Raw genomic sequence first — 23,767 nt, forward strand, 5'->3', positions numbered from 1 at the left:
CCTATTACACACCTATCCTAGGCTGACGACATAGTGCTCCTAAGTCACACAAGAATTGGCCGGCAAAGAGAGATCAACGAAATAGGGAACTTCGCCAAGACTAACTTGTTAGAAATAAACATCACAAAAACAAGAGCCATGATTATGAGCAGTCGGGTCCACAAACAATCACCATTCAAAATCAGCAACACAAAACTGGAAGTGGTTAGTAGTTACAAATACCTAGAGATATATTTGGACAATAGATTAACCTTTCAAAAGCAGAATGAGGCAAAACTAAAAAAGGTAAAAGGCCTAACATTTGCTTTCTGTTCAATATCAAAGAGTTTAAAAGGCCCATTGTTCACTCCACTTTTAGCGATTATTAAAGCAAAATCTTTACCAACTTTAGCCTACAGAAGTGAAGCTTCAGCATGGGAAAGACATCCTGGCCAGCCTCCAAACTCGGGTATACAACACTGTATTTTCTCTGCCACGTACCTCCTCACTGGCACAGGTCCGGTTAGAATTAGGGCTGCAACATCTACATCAAAGATACGCAACAATAAAAACCCGGTATGGAGTCTGGAACAACCGAGAAAATGAGACTAATAACAAGCTCTGGAATGCATTACAATGCAATCCTCAGTCTGCCTACACCGAGTTTCTACAATCACCTTTAATGCTTACCAAAATGGTAGCCCTTTGGCAGTGGAATCTGCCATTTACTTCTTTTCAACAAATACTAAAGAAGGGGGAAAGCAGAATTCATTAATGAGGACAAATCCAGGCTAAGCAAGCGAGCCCATGCATGGATGGTTCTGCAATTGTATACAAAAACGCAACCAGCAACATATTTGGGTCTGTCCTTTTCTCCTTATTTAAAGACTATGTTGTTAGCAATACGATTTGGAAAGCTGCCGTTCAATGCAGACCAGCCAAGCTAGAGATATCAGGGCCCAAAGTCATGTAGCCTTTGTAAATCACCAACACAGGATCATTAATTTAATATGTATATGCGCAGCCCTAAGTCTACACCGTCGCAAACTGCTGAAGAAATAATTCAACTCAAGAGGCATTTGTTCGTGTAGAACTGCAATATTTAAATGTCTCGATCCGAATGACCCACAGCTTAACCGTCATTTAAAAAATGTTTTAATCAACAACGAGAAAGTATTAAAACACGGTTAGTGGCCATGTACTACGGCACTTTAGAGACTATGGCCTGTGTTTCCTTTTCATCATCCTATGTATTGTATAATTCACCTACTCTGTATACCCTGTGTATTTGTGACTCACAGATTAACTGTAATTTAGTAAAATCTTTGTTTTTAGATACGAGGAAGCATCATAACATAGTGATGGGCAAAACACGACAGCACTTTAGAGACTACTTCTCACATCCTTTTTCCGTTATCCTATGCCTTGTTCATCTACTTAGATTCTATACACCCTAACTGAATGTATATGGTACTGCTGCAACCTGAAAGTTTTAATACGCATATTTTAATGTACATTTTAATGGTGTTATGTATTTAGATTTATTGGTATACTGTTAAGGTTTTAATTAAATAAATAAAATATATTCTGATTCGGATTCCTTCCTCCAAATGGTTCAGAAATTTGTTTTAAGTTAAGACCTTTGCCTCCTGGATTAGTTGAATCCGAGGATGGGGTGAATGTGGTCTTCTCATTATGAAAACAAATTTCACTGGGCAGAACTAAAAGGGCAACTGTCAGTTTTCATGAGTGGCTTGGCAGCGATTGACTGACTGCCAACTCAAACTGCCTCTCCATCTGTCAACAACATCCAAATGTTCTCCCTTATTGAGAGGGATACCAAACTGGAATTTCCCAAGAGGAACCGGTTTCGTGCCTCGGTAGAAAGAAAGATCTTAACACACATCTGGCAAGTAACCCTTTGTTGTTAACGAACATCTTTTCAAACAAACTACAATCACAAAAAGTCGGAATCCTCCTTGAACCTTGTCACCTGGAATATTGCAGGGATCGATCAAAACTTAATGAGGTAGATTCGGGCTTATTTGTTGAAAGATTCCACGTCTATTTTTCAAAACACTAGGGCTCTTACAAAAAATGATAGGCAAGGCTACATAACTCATAGCATTGAAGCTATAACATTAAAAGCAGAGGCAGGCTTATTATATGGTATAAAGTATCACTTGATTGAGCGCTTAAGATTATTACCATCAATTCCCCAGATATTTTGGCGCTTAGTATGTCTTCCAAATCTACATCTACAATAGGTCAACCCCTCTTAAAAATGCTTTCCAAACCCTAAGAATTTTGAATGCTCTCTTAACGGGTTTTAGTTATAGCCACTATGTAATTATTACAGGTGACCTCAACGTGTTTGAGGCCTCTCCCCCCTTTTTGGAGTTAATTAGGAAAGAAGATAAATGTTGAGGAGTTCCCCTTTACTCTGCTCCTAGGAAAGTGCCTAAAATTTGTTCTGCTACCCACCAGAGTCAAGACATAATGGTTTCTTCTGGTCTGAGTCTATGCAAAAGTCGATCTATCTTGGACACTGGGGCTAAATCAACATTTGAGAGGGATAACAGTAAAAGTAACAGATTTTATTTTAATGGATGTGGGTATATGGCATGAAATAGCAGACATGGTGGTCTTAGAGTGCTGTCTTAGCAATCACTTCTCTATTACATTGGATTGGAAAAGAGCTCGGATAAGGGATATAGAGTGTTCAGATTCATTAATAGTAGCTAATCCTACTGTGTTGACTAACAACAAATGCAACATGAGGTGGGAGGCTCTATCCAAATAGATAGAGAGTATACAAGAGATTTACAGAGTTGTTTCTGAGGAACTTGGAGTTTTTGAATACCAAGTCCTGACCCTATCAAAGATTGGGTCTCTTCATGAGCGATTTTTCCCCAAAGTAGGGAAAATGTTTGTGAAAGATGTCAATACCTGTAGAGCTCACCGAAAATTAAGAGCGAATGAATGGTTCGATGACATGCAAAAAAGAATTTGGTGAATCCCCTAAAAAATAAACAAAGAAAAGAGGTTATTGAAGCAAGGCGGAAATACGCCTGGGCTCCTAAGATCCCCAAAGCCAAGTGGGAGACTAGAATCTGAAAAGATCTGTTGGATGTGTCTAAATGCAGGGACTGAAGCGCTTTTGGCATTTGGTTATACACAATGGGCATAGAGATTCAGTCCATCCGGACTGCCACATTCCCGTGGGGACGGAGTCGAGCATTTTTCTGCTCTCTACACAGACAGAAACCCCTATGAAGCACGAGGCCTATCTGAACTTTTGGGTACATTTAGCCTTTTTTGTAAGGATTATGGCTCAGAAATTAAAAGCAAGGGCAATGTATTTTTAGATGGTGCCACACTGAATAGGGTCTATGAATTCAACTACTTGGGTTCGAGACTGAATGATGCCCACAGATAGAGAAAAGCATATTGACACCAAAACAAAGATCTTCTAGCTATGGAGAAATAGACAGCGGTAATAGATCATACGCTGCCTAAATTTGAGAAAATGTGGGGACCCAGTCTGAAATACCTGTCCGATCCCTTTAAAGAACTCACTTGCCCGATTTATCTGTGGGTGTTGCGCCTTATGGCAAATACGGTGCCAGATTCATAAAAACATTCATAGAGGGAGGGGCACAGGGTGTATTGGAGGTCCCATATGTTGAGACATAGAGAAGTTATTCAACTTATATGTAAACTGTTGATGTACGATTGTGTCCCCACTCCCGTTCTTTCCCCTGCTCTCCCCTCCCATTTCCTATGGTACGCAGCCAATTAGTGAACTCAGCGGTTGTACCTTTTCTCAAATGAAAAATAAAAATAGAATAACCCTGAAAACAAAGATCTGGGTCATTATAAGATTTGCCAAAAGGGTGTCTGTTTTTGCTATCTCACCACCTATTGAAATATATAAGATCCAAGCCTGTGGCGCAGTCTTGTATGGGGGCGGAGTTGTGGGGACATTGCAATCTTAACACGCTTGATAATGCTGAAAATGCCTTTACAAAAATAATCTCCAGCGACTTCTCACTAGTGCCCCAGCTACTGCCAATAAGATTTGACTTGAACCTCAGATCAATTTCAGCCATTACTGGACTGAGGCCTATCCAATATTGGATAAGGCATTGGACAACTGAGGAGTTGGCCCTATACATGGATTGTGTTAGGGATTTGCTGGGTGGGCAATCAGTTAGCAAAATACCTTGGCTGTTACACATAAAACCCTGGCTATTAAAGCTTGGATTAAAGAACTATTGGCTATATTACACTGCATTGTCAAGAGATGGACATAAACGTTAAAAAGGTGTTATTCGGACATTGTTTTAGGAGCCAAAAGCAAAACGTTTGGGGGTGACCCTGTAGAGAGGGCCAGACCCAACAGATGGGAATCTCAATTTACATCATTTTGGTAGTAGGGGCAGGTTTTGGTGCTTTGTAAAGGGTTATATGCTCAAACACAGAGACTTGTGCTTCTTGTCACTCAGAGCGGTTAATGATAAACTAAGACAAATGGCAGACAATTGAAAGTTGAAAGGAAATGAAAATACATTTATAAAGAGCTCTACTACCCTAGGGTGACCTGGCGCTGCTACTCAGTAAGAAGAGAGATAAAATATGGTAAACAGAACATTTACAGATGCTGGGAGAGAGCTATCGATTAAAAAGCCTACTTTTATAGAAGGAAACTAAAATTGACATTTTTGAGGGGCTGTGGCAGAGTTCCACAGCCTAGCCTTGCAGGCAACGAAGCTTCTGCCTCCCCAGTTGGCTCATCTGACTTTGGGAATTACAAGTTTAGATGCAGTAGAGAAGCGTAGAGGTCTAACAGGATCATATTGTTGAATGCACTGTTTCAAGTAATCCGGTCCTGAGTCATGTAGTGCTTTAAAAGCAACACAGATGGCTCTAAATTCAATCCTTCTCTTGATAGGCAGTTGTAGTGCCAGAAGCACTCTCATATATTGGGACCACCTGTTGACTTTTGACTACCATTATTTTAATTGACTTTAGGTGTTCTCTTGAATGTACAAGATCATTTTTCCTGCAGGTGCACTTTTCCTTGAAGATTTATTTTGTATCTCCTTGAGAGTTTTAAGGTGGGAGTGCTTTCACAGAGTAGAACAGCCTTGCCAGGAACAGAACGTGTGGGATGTGCATTTGAAAGCATGAGAGAGAGATAGATAAGAAATGTACTTCTTGGTCTCAGAGTGCAGTGTTATAAGCAGTGGTGCTCAAATGTGCATTATGTTGTACATTGGGAGAATAGGTGTGTGATGCTATAGGCAGTGGTGCACAAATGTGCATTGTGTTTTACACTGAGAAGTATTATGAAGTTCTTACTATTGGCCTTGACATGCCCTCATGCCATCTTGAATTCTGACTGTCTAGCTTGAGCTTTTTTGCACACAGGTAGGCCCCCAGATTACTCAAGTTGTTTAGGCTATTCACGTTCAAGGTTGTTTTTAATTGTTTTCTACTTTTTCAAGCTTCGATTAGATAAGGGTCTGGAACATATGGGAGCGCAGAAGAATACATAAGAACTCTTTTGCCTTTGGAATGCTTGCATGGAGAGTGGCGAACTCCAGTAAGTGTCCTTGGTGCAGAGGAGGGCTTCTCGGAAACTTCTAGTGCTTTGAAATAATAAAACTGGGGTTTGTTGACTTGGAAACTGGGAATTGCTTAACCTGAATGGGGACGGACGCATTTACTTCAGTGTGGCAGAGTCTGGCTTGCTTAGTCTCTTAACCCCGGCAGTGAATCCCCCAGTCTGGAGTGGGCTAAGATGCAGTGTTTGCAGCTGGTGAGGTGTTTTATTTTTGATTATTGACTTTGTGATGTGTACGTGTGTTTGGGTGCACATTCAAGTCTTCAGTGGTTATGATTATCTGATGTATTTAGTGTATATATCTTTCTGATTTCTTGCAGTGGACATCCATATTATTATCTGCTTGTATTTTGTTTCATGTATTTTATTCCATTAATTTAACAGTTGCATTTGCTTACTTATAAATGTGTTATTGATTGCACAGATATATATCTGTGCAAGTAATAACACATTTATAAGTAAGCAAATGCAACTGTACATATTTATATCTCTATATATACATTTGAATGTTGTTCATTTGATATCTGGGAAAGTCTTTTTGTTAGGGAGTGTTGCACAAATAAAACCCCATGCATTATTTTGAGAACAGTCTTTTGATGTGTCTCATTTTATGAGTGAAATCCCTTTCCAGGTGGTGTTTTTATTGCTTCGACGTGTTTGTGCCTCCGTGTGGGAAGGCAATATTTTCTATTATTTGGGAGGGTGAAGCAATACAGTAGCCAGTGTAATGGAAGAACATGCAATACTGAATGGTGCTTAGGATTGGCCAGAAGCAGCCGGGTGGCCGCATTCTGTAAGATCTGCCGCTTAAATAAAAATCTTTTCCGAATATTAGTAAAGAAAGCACTGCAGTAATCTATTTTCAACAAAATGAGTGCAGAGATCACAGCCTTCTGCAATTCGGGGGGGGAATACGGGGGAAACTGTATCTAAAGGTTTTAAGTATATAAAGCCAGAAGCGGTGATGGCGCTAACATGGCCTTCAAAAGAGGTTGTTGTCAAAGAGCATCCCAAGATGTTTTACTTTAGTAGCTGGAGTAGGTGGTTACCCCATTTCCTGCGGCCACCACTTGGGTGTCCAAAATTATGTACTTGAACCAAATAGCGGAACCTCTGTTTTTTCCGAGTTCAATGTTAAACACTTGCCGGACATCCACTTCCCAATTTGGAGCAACAATTGTGGAATCTTGAGACGTATCATCAGGATTACTCACTACCGACACCACAATTTGTGTGTTGTCTGCATAGGACACTAGTGCGAAACCAAAAGATTTTAATAGGTTGGCCAGGGGAGTCACATACAGATTGAAAAGGGTTGGGCTCAATGATGATCCCTGAGGGACCCCACAAGGCAAGGAGAAGGAGGGAGACTTAAATCTGTTGAGCTCAACAAACTGTTCTTTATTTGAGAGAAACAAATGAAGGAGCTTAAGAGCCAAGCCTTGCCAAAGGCAACCAGGCGATCAATAAGGAGGCCATGATTAATAGTATTGAATGCTGTAGAGATCTAATAAAATCAAAGCAGCATTATCCCCATTACCCACAAGTCGGTAGCACTGTGGATAGAGTGTCATTGAATGAGGACTCCAATTGAAGGTCACAGTAAATGACTGAGACTCACAGACTGCAGAAATCTATCCAGGACCCACTTTCTCTGACACAGGCACACATTTCCCAAAAACCAACATATCAATTTAATTACAGCACCTAAATACCCAAGCTTAATAAAAACATTTGGAGTTGTGTCTCATCCCTGATAGGTTTGAGGACGTTTTTCTATGTTAATTTTAAATGTTAATATTTTGTGTTTTCATGCTCTTAAAAAGTTCAATACTATTGTAAAGATAAACCTCCGATTATACTGTAGTGTAACCATTATCGAGTGTTATTAATTTCATTGCTTTATGCCCTACAGCTTCAAACTTATCACCTCTTCAAATATGTCTGGATTGTGCAACCACATACCCTTTGGAAAGTCTAGAGCCAAAGAGGACTATCCGGCACTCAAGGAGTAGTGTGGTACTACTTCCGGAGATAAAATGAATAAATGACAGTTTCTTACTAGAGTACAGCTCAACCACCATTCTTTGCCACAAATCCTCCATGCCATACCGGATATAATCCACTGTGCAAAGATGGTTTGAGTGAGAAGCAGCTGGTTGGAGGAGCAACCCCAAGAGTCCAGTCTAAGTAAAAGTCGAAAACACCCCTAATAATCAAGTTGTAAAAATATTTCTTCAGTAGATACAGGACGAAGGTACAGGAAGAAACAGAGGAGAAATATTTCCTCAATGGGGTAAATGAGTCAACAATGTCCACCCCTATTTAAAAAGTACCTGGTTGTATTTGTCCTAAGCAAGAGAGAAAGATGGGGCATAGCAATCAGCAGACGGATGATGTCCTCACTGAAGTGAGAGATGAATGCCCCATCTTGTTTGCGATAGATTGATAGTGGCAATTTGTATACTTGATTCAATAAGGCATGTGGAGCAATGGGTATGTTCTGACAAGAGCTAAACAAGGATTCTATTTAAAGTTCTAAAAGATGCACACACAATGGAAAGGGTTTGAGCACTTCCTTATTGGATAGGCACTGTTCACTGTCCAACAATTAAGAGAAACAAGTACATTAAAATAGGACTGGGTCTTCAAAATTGTGTATGTTATTAGTAGGACGAAGTGCAAATGTTATGAAGTAGTTCACAATGTTTTCTTTTATAGACTGGGATGGATACTTGTGTGGAAGAACATCTCACCTCTTATGCCGCATTGCTTTTACCATAACATCCCAAACAATGTTTGATTATGCTAGTTATTTAAACCAAAATAAAGGTGTAAGGAGAATGGCATGACTTCACTGAGTAGGCTATAGCTTAAAGTCCCCTGGGAACTATGCAGCGGCAGCATCTTTGCTATCTGCTTGAGACCAGGTTGTGATCACCTAGCCAAGACCTAGTTGTTGAAAGTTACGCTTGTCTGGAACCATGGGACAACGATTTTAGGATGTGAATGAGAAAATCCCCTTCATGTCTTGTAAGCAGATCTTGGTTCAGGTGAAATGGATGGCTTTTCCTGGATGCAGATGCAGGCTATGGGGCAAGGCTGTTGCCACAAGGAGGTACCTGGGCTGTCCTGAAATAAAGGTAAGTGACTGAGAAAGAATTAAATATTCCCCATCTAGTTGATCACAAGAATAATCCCAAGGAATGGGGGCACCATCAATTGTTGGTCAGGTGGATCACAAAGATCCATCTTCAACAAAATCTAGGCCTGATGGAAATAGTGGCTGACTGGTTGACTTCCTACTTGTGGGAAGTCTAGGGTTCTACTCAGATTGTCCCGGTGTTCACAGAATTGTCACAGGTTGTTTTGAAGTCACTGTGGCATAGTAAGAATGCCATAAATGAGATGGGGGAGTCCAGTAAATGTTAATATAGGTATCCCTCTGTAGTATTGATCAGAAAACGCAAGGGCAAGACATATTCAGCAGAAACCATGTTCATAGATTGCGAGGAGGAGCCTACAGGGCAGCTAACTCAAAGGACTGCACGAGGGAATGGACAGGTTGGGGAGGGGACGTAGCACACAGGCAGGGCAAAATGTCTGTCTGTGGGGAGAGGTGGTGTCTCTGCCAGGAAAATCAAACAACTGGAAGAACAGCAGACAGTGTCAGAGCATCTCTTTTCAAGCAAAGGAAGGAATTCTGGAGGGAAGAATTTAAGACTTGTTCGTTGGACCCATTGTTATTGCTTCATACTATATGTTTAGCATGCTATTTGAAGCATGTGAACAACAAGCAAATATTCTCACATATTCACTAATAACTTTTCTATACAGGAGGAGACGTTCGCGATGTGCCCGCCTGCAGGAGGAGACGTTCGATCAGTGGATCGGGTGCTTGCGGGACCCGGGATCAGCATTGCAGTGACGATTACATCACCGGGTGTCTGACAGGGTGGCGCCCGGGGTCTGATTGGCATCCGGAAAGTGTGGTAGCAGTGGTGCAGAGAACTGTGGAGTGGCCTGGGTCCCGGGCTATGTGAGTGCTTCTCGACGGCTGGCAGCAGGGGGAAGCTCGGTCACTGGGGAGGTTGCGGGGGTCCTCCCCCCCCCCCCCCTCGTCCTCTCTCCATTGGCTCGGAGTGCGACAATGCCACGAGGTGACCTCCTGTGAAGGCAGCATTGGTCCCTCTGGAGTCGTGGGCATCCGCGGCGGTGGCCTGCAGAGTTTAAACCCCCGCCTGCGTCCAAGAAGTTGGACCCGGGAGGCCCAGGTCATATTGCGGCCCTTATGGCATCCATCACCCAATCCAGGGATATGCTTGATGCTAAGATCGGGGTGGTTGGGTCGGATGTCACGCTGCTGCGACAAGATCTGCGCAACGCTGTTTCCATCATAACAGAAGCTGAGACCCGGATCGCTGGAGTGGAGAACGATGTCACTATACTGAAGCAAATAATGGCAAGCATGGAAACATTCCAGAGGGGATTGGCGCTCCGGGTGGAGGATGCAGAAGGGCGGGCCCGATGGAACAACCTGAGATTTGTGGGTTATCCGGAGGGCTGTGAGCAGGCAATATGGAACACTTCCTCACGCAGTGGTTGGAAAGTTGGCTCCCGCCGGACGCTATGTCACGTTGCTTCGTCGTGGAGCAGGCCCACCGGGCACTTATGTAGAAACCGACGCCAGGGGCTCGCCCACGCCAGTAATAGCAAAGCTCCTGAACTATCTGGACCGCGATGCCATCTTGAAACAGGCCCGGGCCAAGGAATCTCTGCTGTACGAAAAAGTGCGCATCTTAATATTTCCCGATTATACAAGACTAGTACAGCAACAGCGCCAATCGTTCATGGCCGCAAAGGCCCGACAGAGACCTTAAACTACTGTATTCCCTTTTGTTCCCTGCTCGTCTACGGGTGGTGTACCAATCCCACACACACTTCTTCGACACCCCGGAGGAGGTCTTTAAGTGGACTGACTAAACAGTGCGGGTGAGGATGCACACGCCGCCTGGCAGGGAGTCGGACTCCTCCTCCGAAGAGGTGGCCCAGAAGGGTCCCAAGGGACAGCGACAGAGGGGTGACAGGCGGTCATTATCCCGGAGGCGCTCCTTGCCTGGTGAAGTCTCTGCTGGGGGGGGCCCTGAGCATGGACGCCGAACTTTGGAACCTTGACGCTTGGGGCTGGTTTAGCGCAGGGGTAGTCTCTTTTGTTCATTATGTTTTTTGATATATAATTGTCGGGGGAATTACAGTGTGGGCTGGTTCTCTGTCGGTCTTGTGCTGGTCGAGATCCCGCCTGATGAACATGGGCTGTAAGTTGGGGATCCATTGGATGGGGCAGTGCCTATACCCCCGTTGGGGTTCGGGTACTCGCCCCACCGCGACAGATGCTTCAGCGTTTTTGAGGTATGGGGTGGAGGGTTTGTTGGGGGGGGTGGGGGGGGGGGGAGTTGTCTTAGGTTCCGTGTCGCACTTCCACTTTGGGTTCATTGCACTCTTCATACACACATACCTCTGTCGGTGAGGTGGGTGAGTTCCCTCCCCTATGGCTATCACGTCTTTAAGGGATCCGGGAGTCCCGGGTACTCTCCGTATTATAAGCTGGAATGTGCGAGGGGCCCTGGACAAAATTAAGCGGGGAGCAATATTGCATCAGGCTAAGAGAGCTAGGGCCGATATCCTTATGTTGCAGGAAACACACCTCATGGGCACGAAGACACCATGCTTACAGCGATATGGATATCAACAAATCTTCCATGCAGGATTTGCGAGGGGCTCTAGAGGGGTGGCGATTTTGGTTCATCGTAGGGTCCCGTATATACATGCGCAGCAGTGGATTGACTCTCAGGGTCGGTATCTATTTATTCGGGGCATGGTTGGGGAGGTCCCCTTGATTTTAGGCTGTGTGTATGCCACCCCCCTTGCAGTGGTCTCTTGTAGAGAAGCTACTGGCCCTTTGGGCAGATATACCTGATGTGCTCTCTGTAGTGGGTGGGGACTGGAACGACGTTATGGATATGGCCAGAGACAGTAGCGGGGGGGAGGGTGGATTGGGGAGAGGTGGTCCCACGAAATTAAACTCACTGGTGACCAGTCTTGACTGGATCGATGTCTGGCAGCGGGCTCACGGAGACAGGCGGGAGTATACATACCTCTCGGCGGTTCACAGAACTTTCTCAAGGCTCGACTACATCTTTATTCCCCGGACGAGGGCTGGTAAAGTGGCGCTGACTGAGATCCTACCCCGTGGCCTTTCCGACCACTCTCCAGTGTCCCTTGAGTTGTATATGGGCCGGGGACGACAACCCTTTCGGTGGCGCCTTTCAACGTGGCACCTGCAGAATGCAGATTACAGTACGCATATGAGGGAGGCCATTGCTCAATACTTCACCTCAAACGAGGGATCGGTGCCTAGCGTTGAGTCTTTGTGGGAGGCCTTGAAGCCTACTTTATGAGGCATGGATATATCTTGGGGCTCGGCGGCTCGCAGTAAGCGCAGGGAGGAGTTGACGCGGGCAGAGGCCTCCATTGAGGCACTTGAACGCCGGGCTCGGGAGGAAGGGGGAGGGCCGTTGGTGAGGCAATTACTTCAGGCCCAACAGTCTTGTGCCGCCCTCCAAATGGACGAAGCCCGCCAGATTTGGCTAGCGAAGCGTAGCAGGATATACCAGTGGGGGAAGAAGTCCGGAAAGATGCTACATCGGCTTTGCCAGGGCGCCTTTCATGCCCAGGCCCTCCCGGGCCTTTTGGATGAAAAGGGGGTACCGATCACTGACCCGCTCCTTATAGCGGAAAGCTTTGCTACCTACTATGCAGACCTTTATGCCCCCCGGGAATGCCTGCCAGCGGCTACCGTCAATAAATTCTTAGCCGATCTGCCACCCAAAGCGGTGTCAGATGAAGTACGGGACCGACTGGAGGTTCCATTAACGGATGAGGAGCTGGGCACGGCCTTGGTAGAGCTTAATTCTGGGAAGGCTACCGGGCCCAATGGCTTCCCAAATGAATTCTTCAGCCGCTATAATACACAGTTGGCCCCATATTATCGGGTGGTTGTGGAGGAGGCCAGGGAGAAGGGCTTGATCCCCCCAGATTGGAGACACACAGAGGTGGTGGTGTTTAAGCCCGGCCGGCCACCGGATCAACAGGCCTCATACCGCCCCATCACCCTCCTCAACATGGAGGCTAAGATCCTGGCCAAGGAGTTGGCTAATCGCCTTCTGCCACACATATCGACTCATACACCCTGATCAGGCTGGGTTCATGCCCCGGAGGGCAACCAGACATAATATACGGCGGGCACATGTAGCGGTGGCGGCCATTCGACAAACTGGGGAGCAGGCGGCGCTTCAGTTAGCGGACATGGACAGGGCATTTGACTCCCTGAGCTGGGTATACCTGTTTGCATTACTACGCAGACTCGACTTGGGCCCACGCTTTCTCTCCTATCTTATGCTCCTCTATACAGACTTGACGGCGACGGTGCGGGTGGCGGGGGCGGCCTCAACTATCTTTCCGATTCAGAGGGGTCGCGGCAGGGATGTCCCCTGTCCCCATACTTATTCGCACTAGCTATGGAGCCATTGGCTCGCGTGGGTACGCATGGATGCACAGGTCCGAGGCTTTGAGTAGGCTCCAGAGGTATCTGACAGAATCACGTTGTATGCGGATGACATCCTGTTTTTCCTAATGGCGTTGGATATGTCGGGGCCACGACTCCTACGGATCATGCAGATCTTTGGGGAGACATCGGGACGGTTTATGAATCCTCGCAAATCTACACTGTGGGTTCTGGGAGACCGCTCGAAGTTAGGCGCGTGGGCGAATGCAATTCAGCTGGCTGCTGGTGGGCTGAAATATCTGTGAGTGTTCCTGTCGGAGGTGCCGGCTATTTCCTGGGAGCGAAACCTGGCACCGGTGTGGGAGCCGGTCCGCACGGATCTCAAGACCTGGTCTCGTATGCCATTGACGCTGTATGGCAGATCGGCAATATTTAATTCCTAGGCTGCTCCACCAGCTACAGAATCACCCATACCCGATCCCGCCTCGATGGTTCCGGCTGGTGAATTCTGTGGGAAGGGGGTAAAGTGCGCGTGGCCCTTCGAACATGTTTTCTATCCCCTTACTGCGGAGGGCTTGCGTCCTCAGATGTCCTGTCTTATTATGAGGTCTCGCATCTCCTTGTCCTAAATGAGTGGTGGTATGGCGATAGGAGGGATCCGGCGTACGCACTGGAACGACTGCTTACACACTATCTTGTATTCGGCGCCCTTGCGCGGCAGCATGCCGTCGGCCACGCGGGTGGTTTTCCTGATATGGCGGCAGGCGTTGCGTCGCATGGGTTGGTGGAACATCTTGACTGGGGAACAATGAGCGCTTACCAGAACTGGCGGCCTTAAAGGGCTTCCGAGGATGGGATGATATTGGCATCTCGACCCTGGGGGATGTTATGAGAGGCACAACACTTAAGTCATTCCAGGACCTACAAAGGCAACTTTCTATGCCCCAGCCACAATTTTATAGGTATCTCCAGTTTTGCCATGCACTGTCCCCTAGCCTGGAGGGCCTGGCATCCCTCACAGAGTTCAGTCCGTTGGAAGCAAGAATCTTCATGGGAGACTTAGAGACCAAGAAGATCTCCAGGATCTATCAAGCCCTAGTTATACATTGTTTCACAAAGCTTCAGAAGCTGCGGGGGGACTGGGAGACAGATGTGGGTGCATTAGAAGAGGAGGACTGGAGGGAGGCCCTGGCGGCTCCTACAGAAGCGGCCATAGCAATGCGCCTGCGCCTCATACAATTTAAATATCTGCATAGAGTCTACTTTACCCGGGTCAGACTGTACCGAGCGGGCTTGATCGCCTCTACGGATTGCCTCAGATGTGACCGGGAGGAAGGTACATTTATGCATACTACCTGGCATTGCCTTTCCCTGGACCGGTTTTGGAGGGGGGTGTTTACCTGTCTGTCGGAGGTTCTGGGTTGGGAGCTTCCGCGAACGCCGCGGCTGGCGCTGCTACATGTCATGGAGAACATTGGGGGTAATGTTTATAAGCGTCATCTTATGCGACTTGGCTTTACACTGGCAAAGCGGGACATCGCCAGGGCATGGAAGGCACCAAGAGCCCCATCGGTTACTGCATGGAAAAACGGCCTAGATTTCTGTATAGGGCTGGAACAGCCTATTTTTGTGGTCCGGGGATGCCCACGCAAACACTATAAAATATGGAAAAGATGGGTGGATTACCGGGGGATGTGGCTGGAGCCGCCAGTAGCTGTAGAGGCTCATCCATTGAGATAATTCTTGAGGTTAGTCGGGATGGGGGGGGGGGGCGCTGGGTTGGTGGGGGGAATCCGGGGGGGGTGTGTGTTATTGTGCTACGATTTTATTGCAGGTATTAAGGCTGTAGCAGAGACCGTGTGGATACTGTGCGACGCGCGGGGAGAGGGATGGGGGCGTTTGGGGGAGGGGGGGTTAGTTGTATTCTGTTGTGTATTTTTATTGCATTCTTGGATGACACGTATAAAAGTTGATTGCTTTTGTAACATGATGCAATATGACTTTGCTGATGACTCTGATTATACAGGGTTCTGTGATATGTATGCAATCGAAGTGCACATAACTAGGGATCTGGAAGGGAGTCCCTATCCCTAGAAGTCAGTTCGCAGAACGGGGAGGATGGGTGGGGTGGTAAGGAATCTATGACTAACATTTGCCTCTTACAGATAAATCGTTACCGAAGGTAAGCAACTTGCTTATCTGAAAGAGACTGTTAGTTATAGATTCCTTACCTTACAATAGATACCCCAGCAATGCCAACCCCGGCGGTGGGTCTGCGAACTAAGTTCACAACAGAAAATCCTGGAGAACAGAACGGTCAAAATAGCTGTCTCTCTGGACTTGGCTGTCTAGGCAATAATGATTAGTAAACGTGTGCAGTGACGCCCACGTGGCTGCCTTACATATGTCAACGAGTGGGACTCCATGTCCCAAGGCAGTAGCAGCTGCTGTAGGCCTCGAGGAGTGGGCACGCAGTCCCACTGGAGCTTCTTTTTTCGCTAGGGAATAGCAGATTTTAATGCATAGAACAAGCCATCGAGAGATGGTACGTTTTTGCACAGCCCGACCTTTCTTGGCACATACATAGCCAACAAAGAGTTGATCGTCCACCCAGAAATCCTTTGTGCGGTCGAGACAGCGCACGTTTTGGGTCCAGACGGTGGAGTCCTCCTCCTTGGAAGAATGCGGAGGTGGGAAGAAGGTGGGAAAAGTGATAGTCTGTCCTATATGGAAAGAGGTAACCACTTTGGGAAGAAAAGAGGACCTCGTACAAAGAACCACTTTGTCCAGATGAACAGCCAGAAAAGGAGGTTTGGAGGAAAGAGCTTGAAGCTCACTCACTCTGCGAGCAGAGGTGATGGCACCAAGGAAAGCTGTCTTCAGAGTGAGGAGCCTGAGAGGACAGTTGAGAAGAGGCTCGAATGGAGCGCACATAAGATAGGTTAAGACCAGGTTCAAGTCCCACTGGGGCATTATGAACAGAAAAGGAGGAAAGAGAGGAGTAATGCCCTTTAGAAATATATTTACAATAGGGGACTTCAGAACGGCGAAGAAAGGCAGATATGGCCGAAAGGTAGCCTTCAAGAGTGCCCAGAGCAGAGCCCTGCTGGGCTAAAGAAAGAATGAACAAGAGTACCTCCAAAAGAGGGGCAGAAAGGGGCCTTTGCTGTGCACCATGCCACAAACTTGTTCCATCTACAGGCGTATTTCGATTTAGTGGAGGGACGCCTGGCTGCCAAGATGACATTACAGACTTCTGGACGAAGGTCAAAAGCTGTCAACTGTCGCCGCTCAATCTCCACGCAAGGAGGTGGAGGCTGGACAGGTTCAGGTGGAGGACCATCCCCTGCAGCTGCGACAGAAGAGCCTACCGAATAGGCAGTCTATTCGGAGGATCGATGACCATTTTCAAGAGCTTGGGGTACCAGACTCGTTGTGCCAGTCCTGAGACACAAGAATGACTTCGGCCCGGTCGCGCTTCATCTTCTTCAGCACTCTGGGCAGAAGTGGTACGGGCGGAAAGGCGTACAGGAGGCCGCAGCTCCACTTGTGACTAAAAGCGTCGCCGAGCGAGTAACGCCTTAGAAATTTCAACGCGCAGATCTGATGACACTGCACGTTCTCTTTGGTGGGGAACAGATCTAACCAAGGCACTCCCCACTGCTGAAAGAGACCTTGCACTATCTCTGAGTGAAGACGCCATTCGTGATTCATCATGCACTGACGGCTGAGTTTGTACGCCCTGGCATTCAGCGAACCTGCCAGGTGTTGAACCACCAGAAATATGCCTGATGTTCCAGCCATGTCCAAAGGCGAAGAGCCTCTTGACATAGGATCCACGACCCCACTCCGCCCTGTTTGTTGCAGTACCACATGGTGGTAGTATTCTCTGTGAACACCTGCACTACTTTTCCTTTGATAGAAGGAAGGAATGCCTTCAGTGCAAGACAAATCGCCCGGATCTCCAAAAGGTTGATGTGGAGACCGGACTCCGCCGGAGACCAGAGACCTCTGATCTCCGCCTCTCTCTGGTGACCGCCCCATCCCAGGATTGACGCGTCCGTCACCACTGTCAGCTCTGGTTGGGGATGGGAGAGGAAACTGCCACTGACCCAATCTTCGTTCGTGAGCCACTACTGCAATTGAAGTGCAGTCCCCTCTGAGATCTGGACAACGTCGGAAAGATTCCCCTGACGCTGCGCCCACTGGAACTTCAGGTTCCACTGCAAAGCTCGCATATGCCATCTGGCATTATCCACCAGCAGGATGCAGGAGGCCATGAGGCTCGCAGCATTAGGGTCAATCTCACCAAAATCCGGGATAGAGGCTGAAACATCGTATCATAGTCCGAATATCCCAGACTCGCTGCTCGGGAGGATAAGCCCAAAACTGCGCTGTATCCAGAACTGCTCCTATGAAAAGGAGCTTCTGAGAGGGAGTCGGGTGTGACTTTGGTACGTTGATAGTGAACCCTGGCGAGTGCAGGAGGTCCGCCATAGTCTGGAGGTGGGAGACGACAGCCTGGGGCGAGCTCGCCTTCAACAGCCAGTCGCCAAGATAGGGGAAGACTGGAACCCCTGATCTGCGCAGATGAGCTGTGACCACTGCCATCACTTTCGTGTACACCCAAGGGGCGCTTGTAAGGCCACAGGGGAGCACGGTAAACTGAAAATGCTTGTGGCCTACCGTGAACAGTAGGTAACGCCTGTGTGCTGGCAGGACGGGGATATGATGTATGCGTCGTGCAAGTCCAACGATACCATCCAGTCTCCGGGGTGGAGGGCAGACAGGAACTGAGCCAGCGTGAGCATCTTGAACTTCTCCTCCCAGAGGAAGCGGTTGTGGGCCCTGAGATCTAAGATAGGATGCAGGCCTTTGTCCTTCTTGGGTACCAGAAAGTAGTGGGAGTAGCAACCACGACCTACTTCTGGCACAGAGACCATTTCCAAAGCTCCAATGGGCAAGAGAGCTACAACTTCCTTACGGAGAAGGGTCAAATGACCCTCCGACATGCGATGGAAGGATGGTGGCATGGAAGGAAGGGTAGTCTCGAAGGGGAGGGACTAGCCCCTTCAGACTATCTGCAAAACCCACCTCTCTGACGTAATGTTTTGCCAGTGGGGGAGGTGATGTTGAATTCTGCTGCCCACTGGCTCCTGGTGCCCCTGAAAGGTCGGACTAGGAGTGTTTGGAGGCCGCTGCAGAGGGGTTATGGGTGGACTGGCCCGTCCGCTGGCCCCCAGACCCATGTCACTGTGTCCCACATCCGCAGCCACGCACAGGCTGGGCAGCTTGCATGAACCGGTGGCTAGACTGGGCCGAACGTGGTGGTGCACCCCTTTCGTAGCCATGAAAGGAGTGAAAAGCAGACTGCGTGGGGCGAGAGGTCGCTGCGAGGCCAAAGAATCTGGCCACAGCCCTAGAATCCTTTAAGCGCTTGAGCGCCAAGTCTGTCTTGTCACCAAAAAAGCGACGCCATCAAAGGGCATGTCCAGTATGGTGGTTTGGACATCCCCAGACAAACTAGACGTCCTCAACCAGGCGTAGCGCCACAGGGCTACTGACGTGGAAACGGTTCTGCCCAGTGAGTCATCGGTATCCAGCCCACAGCTGATGGTGAATTTGGCAGTGATTCTACCCTCTCCCACTGCGTGGGCGAGAACGGCCCAGGCCTCCTCCGGGCACTGGGGCAACACTTGCGCAACCGTATCCCACACTGTATGGGTATAATGGCCCAAGAGGCATGCAGTATTCACCGACCGCAGCGCTAAGCTAGTGGAAGAAAACAACATCTTCTTCCCAAGATGGTTCAGCTTCTTGGATTCCCTATCTGGGGGAGCAGTAGGGAATGTGCCCTTAAAGGACGAGGATTGGACCACCAAGTTCTCGGGGTCGGGTGTTGGGAGATGAAAAGTGGGTCACCCGGGGCCGGGCAGTGGCGACGGGCAATCATCCTGTCCACAGGAGCCCCTGTGCCCAGAAAGACGTCCGTGAGGGCTCCACTGAAAGGCAGAAGGGCACCGCCGGTTGAAGCAGCTCTGTCAGGTTAGTCCTGACTGCCACTGTAGGAAGCTCCAGGTCCAGGGCTTCAGCCGCCCTAGGCAACACCACTGCATATGATGCTCCCTCCTCCGTAGCCACGGTGGGGGGAGAAAGCATTCCAAGGTCTGGGGAGGTATACAGACCACTGGCGTCACCCAGGTCCTCTCGCCAGTCTGGCTCTTCAAGTTGGTCAACCAGAGGATCCACAGACCCCTCCTAGTCCACCTCTGGTTGCCAATCAGGCCTGAAAGAAACACCAGGGATGAACTTGGGCACAAATGTGCCTTTCGTGCCGGTTCTGACGTCAACCGGCGTCGGTCCGGCGCCGTGTCCAAGTCGGGGGAGAGGCTGGGGTCAGCGACGGATGGGGCACCACCAGCACCAGGGTCATCATTGTCGGGATCGGTGCCGGGGAAGGTACTGTGAGGTCAACCGGTGTCGATCCAGATCCAGGCCTGGATCCTCGTGAGCCCTGCTGGGCGGGAGCCGCCGGCATCGAAGTCCCAGGGCCGCCAGCTGAGTTTGCGGGGCCCAAAGGCGCACCAGGAGAGTGGGCTGCCCAAAGATGCCATGAGGGCTTCGTAGAAAGCTCGAAGCTGGCCAGGGGACGCACCAGCACCGGAAAAGGAGGAAAGCTTGGAGCCGTCCCTGGAGCTGGCTCCGAAGATGGTGCTGGAGAACAACGACGCTCTGGGTCCCACGTCCCGTCGGCTGACCGACGGGTAGAAGGCGAAGAGCGACGCAGCTTCTTCGCTTTCTTCTTGTGGTTTGACTTACCCGAAGATCTTGAAGGTTTGGATGATGAATGATGGTGGTGGCTCCGCGACCGGTCCAGAGACCTTCCTCTCGACCGAGACCTCAAGAGGCGCAGAGCCGACTGCCAGGCCTCCAACAACTTTCAGGACTGCTCAAGCAAAACGTTTGGATTCATGGCCCAGCAGTCGGAGCACAACTTCAGGTCATGGTTGCGCTCCAGGTACCAAAGGCACACGAGGCGGGGATCCATAACTGATATCAGGCGGGTACAGGCCTCGCATGGTTTAAACCCGGTCCGACGATGGGACATCCCTCGTACACCGGGAGTTGATAGACTTAAAAAAAGTTGAGAAAAAACATAGCCAAAAAATGACTAAAGGGGTAGCTCTCTCCAGATCTACGCAAGGCTGGCGCAGAAAAAGAAAGAAATAACTGACGTCAGCGCGCAGGGACGGCATCTAAGTAGACTTCGCAACTTTATCCAGGCGACCACGACGACGGACGTGGAGTCGACCGACACCACCTACCGACGCGCACGGGTACTGCTAAGAGAAAAATTCACCGGATCCAGTCTGACGCCTGGGGTGATTCTATAACTGCTATAACTAACAGTCTCTTTTAGATAGGAATGTTAGGAGCGCACAGAGGACAAATGATGATGAATTCAGTTATATTCTCCAGGTGGTTAGAAGGTAACTCCACCGAAGTAGAGAGAAGTGAGGTAATGATCTTTTAAACAGAGCTCAAGTCCTGTTTCTCTTTTCCTCCTAGCGGTTTTAGCGGAGATGCAATAAATGCTTCTAGTCCAGAAGCCTCAAAATAACCACTAACAGTCATATGCAGCTTCTCAATGGTTTTAGTTCATATTTAAAAGAAATACATTAATGAATACATTTTTATAATTAACATTGAAATGTGTTCTTGCATCGGGTCAGCAATGCTTCTTTTGGGGGTTTTAGAATGTCAGGCTTTTCGCTGTACTTTTTGTTGCGGCATATTATCTTGTGCATTTTTTAAGTATATTGATTTTATCTGCCAAACACCCACAGTTAGGAGTGATTTCTGTCTGGCCTGCACATTTATGGAATTCCCTTTGAGTACCGCTTTTGATACATTTATCTTCTTGCTTTGACTGTTCTGGGTGAATCCATAGCTGGAAACTGTATCTGGACTTGTGTTTCTCCAGATGATCTGTCATTTTCTAATGGCATTGGAATGAATACGCTGACAGTATTCACAAAGGGCTACAAAATCAAGTTTCAAGTCCAACACTACAGTGTGCATCAGTGGTCAGAGCCTGATAAAGATATCTGGTGCTTAAATTCCTTGCAGAGTCTTCATTCACACCAAAAGGGTTAAAATACTAGTAAAAAAATAGCAACAACATGTAGTGAAAGCTTGGCAACTCTCCAACTCCATTCAAATGGTGGCACAGAGAAAAATGCATTGGCGCATTTAATAAGTGTGGCTTGCATTTTGAGGCTTGACTAAAATATATGGAAATAAAATTTAAATAACAAAACAAAAAAAGATATTTAATTCAGGCTATACTAGGAATATCGAGATTGCTTTTGGTATACCATGAATAAGTTGTGCTGTCAAGGCAGACTTTAAAACAACTGTCTACATGGGAAAGGGGGATCCCTTTATTTAGCTGGAACAACCTGGAGTCTGCAGAACAGAGTGGAAAGGTTTGGGAAACCTGTCTCACTCTTGTGGATATTCCAGTAGACAAAGAATCTGCAGAAATATTTAACTATTAGAGAAGAATGGTTTAGAGGTTTCCTTTTCAGACAAATGCACTAATATATTGTAGTGTTTCTTCTGTATACCCAAATGACAGTTTTAAACTACTGATAGCTGTGTAAAGCTTGCTGGTGACTGGAAAAGATCTAAAACATTATCCTAGTCACATATAATTACCCTGAAAAAATAAGTATTAGAAAACTGTTACTCAGCAACATTTATCAACAGTAAACTATGGGATGGTCCTATATTGAATCGGAAAAACAATAATTCAGCTACATTCATTTCAAGGATATGAGATCCAGCAGTGAGCTGTGCGTCCGATCGTTCATACACAGTTGGGCAATCATCTCTGCCCGAAGAATCTCATCGTCCGTCATTCCTAGAAAGGAGAAAAGAAATTACACACCATAAGCACTTTTGTACTAACTGGGTAATAAGCACATACAAATGAACTACTTGAAAAAGGTATTACTGTTCTTAATTCAACATTGGTGTTGAGAGATAAGACAGGATTTGGTTTACATCTTCTCATGACATCTCAGTCAGACTCCTGCCAGACCCTGCATCCACTCCACATAAAAACTTGGACTCAGTGCTTCGGTTCCATCAAGGCCCTGCCCTGAACCCTCCGCAAGCATCAAACCTCCGTTTCACATGATCTTCAGCCATACGTAGTACAAGTTTGAATATAAACAAGGCAACAATGATATAACAGTCACCCATCTCTACTGTTTGCAGAATTCATACAACAGTGGTGCTCAAAACACTACAACACACCTGTTATCCTCATGTGTATGACTGGATCAAAAGTGTGTGTGTGTGTGTGTGTGTGTGTGTGTGTGTGTGTGTGTGTGTGTGTGTGTGTGTGTGTGTGTGTGTGTGTGTGTGTGTGTGTGTGTGTGTGTGTGTGTGTGTGTGTGTGTGTGTGTGTGTGTGTGTGTGTGTGTGTGTGTGTGTGTGTGTGTGTGTGTGTGTGTGTGTGTGTGTGTGTGTGTGTGTGTGTGTGTGTGTGTGTGTGTGTGTGTGTGTGTGTGTGTGTGTGTGTGTGTGTGTGTGTGTGTGTGTGTGTGTGTGTGTGTGTGTGTGTGTGTGTGTGTGTGTGTGTGTGTGTGTGTGTGTGTGTGTGTGTCTCTATATATATATATTTTAAGTTAGGACCGAGTTCCCATAGGAAATCTGAAAATTCTATTTTGAATAACTTTGGCGCCGGTTGACGAATCTTCGCGAAATTTTCAAAACTAATGGGGCGCTCCGCTCAGCTCCTACCCTGAAAGTCTCGGGGTGATTCGTCAAGCGGGGGCCGAGAAAAAAGGGAGGTCCCAAAATGCATTTCCCCATGCATTTTTCAATAGGACCTTTGGTCGAAGGTACAGCCCGAACGGCTGAACAGAATTACTTGAAATTTGGCAGAGAGGTAGTCCTCAGGTCAGGGAAGTGCCTTTTGAAGGTCTGGTGTCAATCTGTTCAGTATTTCCTGAGAAAATAGCATTTAAAAGCATATAAATATCTATACGCGCGCGCCGTGCGCGCACGATGCCGTGGGCAAGCGAAATTCTGATTGGTTGTTCGATGTCAGTCAACATTCGAATCGGTCGAAATCAGGAAGTGTCGGCCGCCATTTTGTCTCTCGCACTGAAAAGGAAAGGGGGAAAAAGGGGGAAAACGTGAAAAGGGGGCAGGGAAGAGAGTTCCTGACCCCTAGCCTTTGTCAGGGGGTCACAGAAGGACCCCCATGGGTGAAATAAACATTTTTTTTTTTTTTTACAAAAATCGCGGTGTGCGCGCACGGTGCGCAAAGCACACCGTGCGCGCACGGTGAAAAACCTTAAAAAAATATATATATTAAGAAATACATAACTTGGCATTTAAAAAACCGTACAAATTCACTTAAAAAAACCATAGGTTTCACACAGGTTATAGCTAGGTGGACATTTCACTCGTAAAAAACCAATGAAATTCCCCCGTTATAGTTAGTTCAGATAACTATGACTCGCGCGCCCGCAATCCACTGCTCATGACCTCACATATTACATCACTCATGACATGGT

General features: G+C 47.4%; 1 protein-coding gene across 7 annotated transcripts in view; it reads right to left on the bottom strand.

Moving 5' to 3' along the window:
* UBR3 (ubiquitin protein ligase E3 component n-recognin 3) overlaps positions 1-23,767 on the bottom strand; it is a 2,077,978-nt gene that overhangs the window by 1,094,675 nt on the left and 959,536 nt on the right. For all 7 annotated transcript variants that reach the window (XM_085645338.1, XM_085645337.1, XM_085645336.1 and 4 more), the window contains exon 17: positions 22,010-22,098. In XM_085645338.1, the coding sequence (XP_085501464.1) occupies positions 22,010-22,098 (89 nt within the window). The remainder of the gene's footprint in view (positions 1-22,009; positions 22,099-23,767) is intronic.

This window comes from Triturus cristatus, chromosome 3_1 (genome assembly GCF_964204655.1).
Source record: "Triturus cristatus chromosome 3_1, aTriCri1.1, whole genome shotgun sequence".
Classification (NCBI taxonomy): Eukaryota; Metazoa; Chordata; class Amphibia; order Caudata; family Salamandridae; genus Triturus; species Triturus cristatus.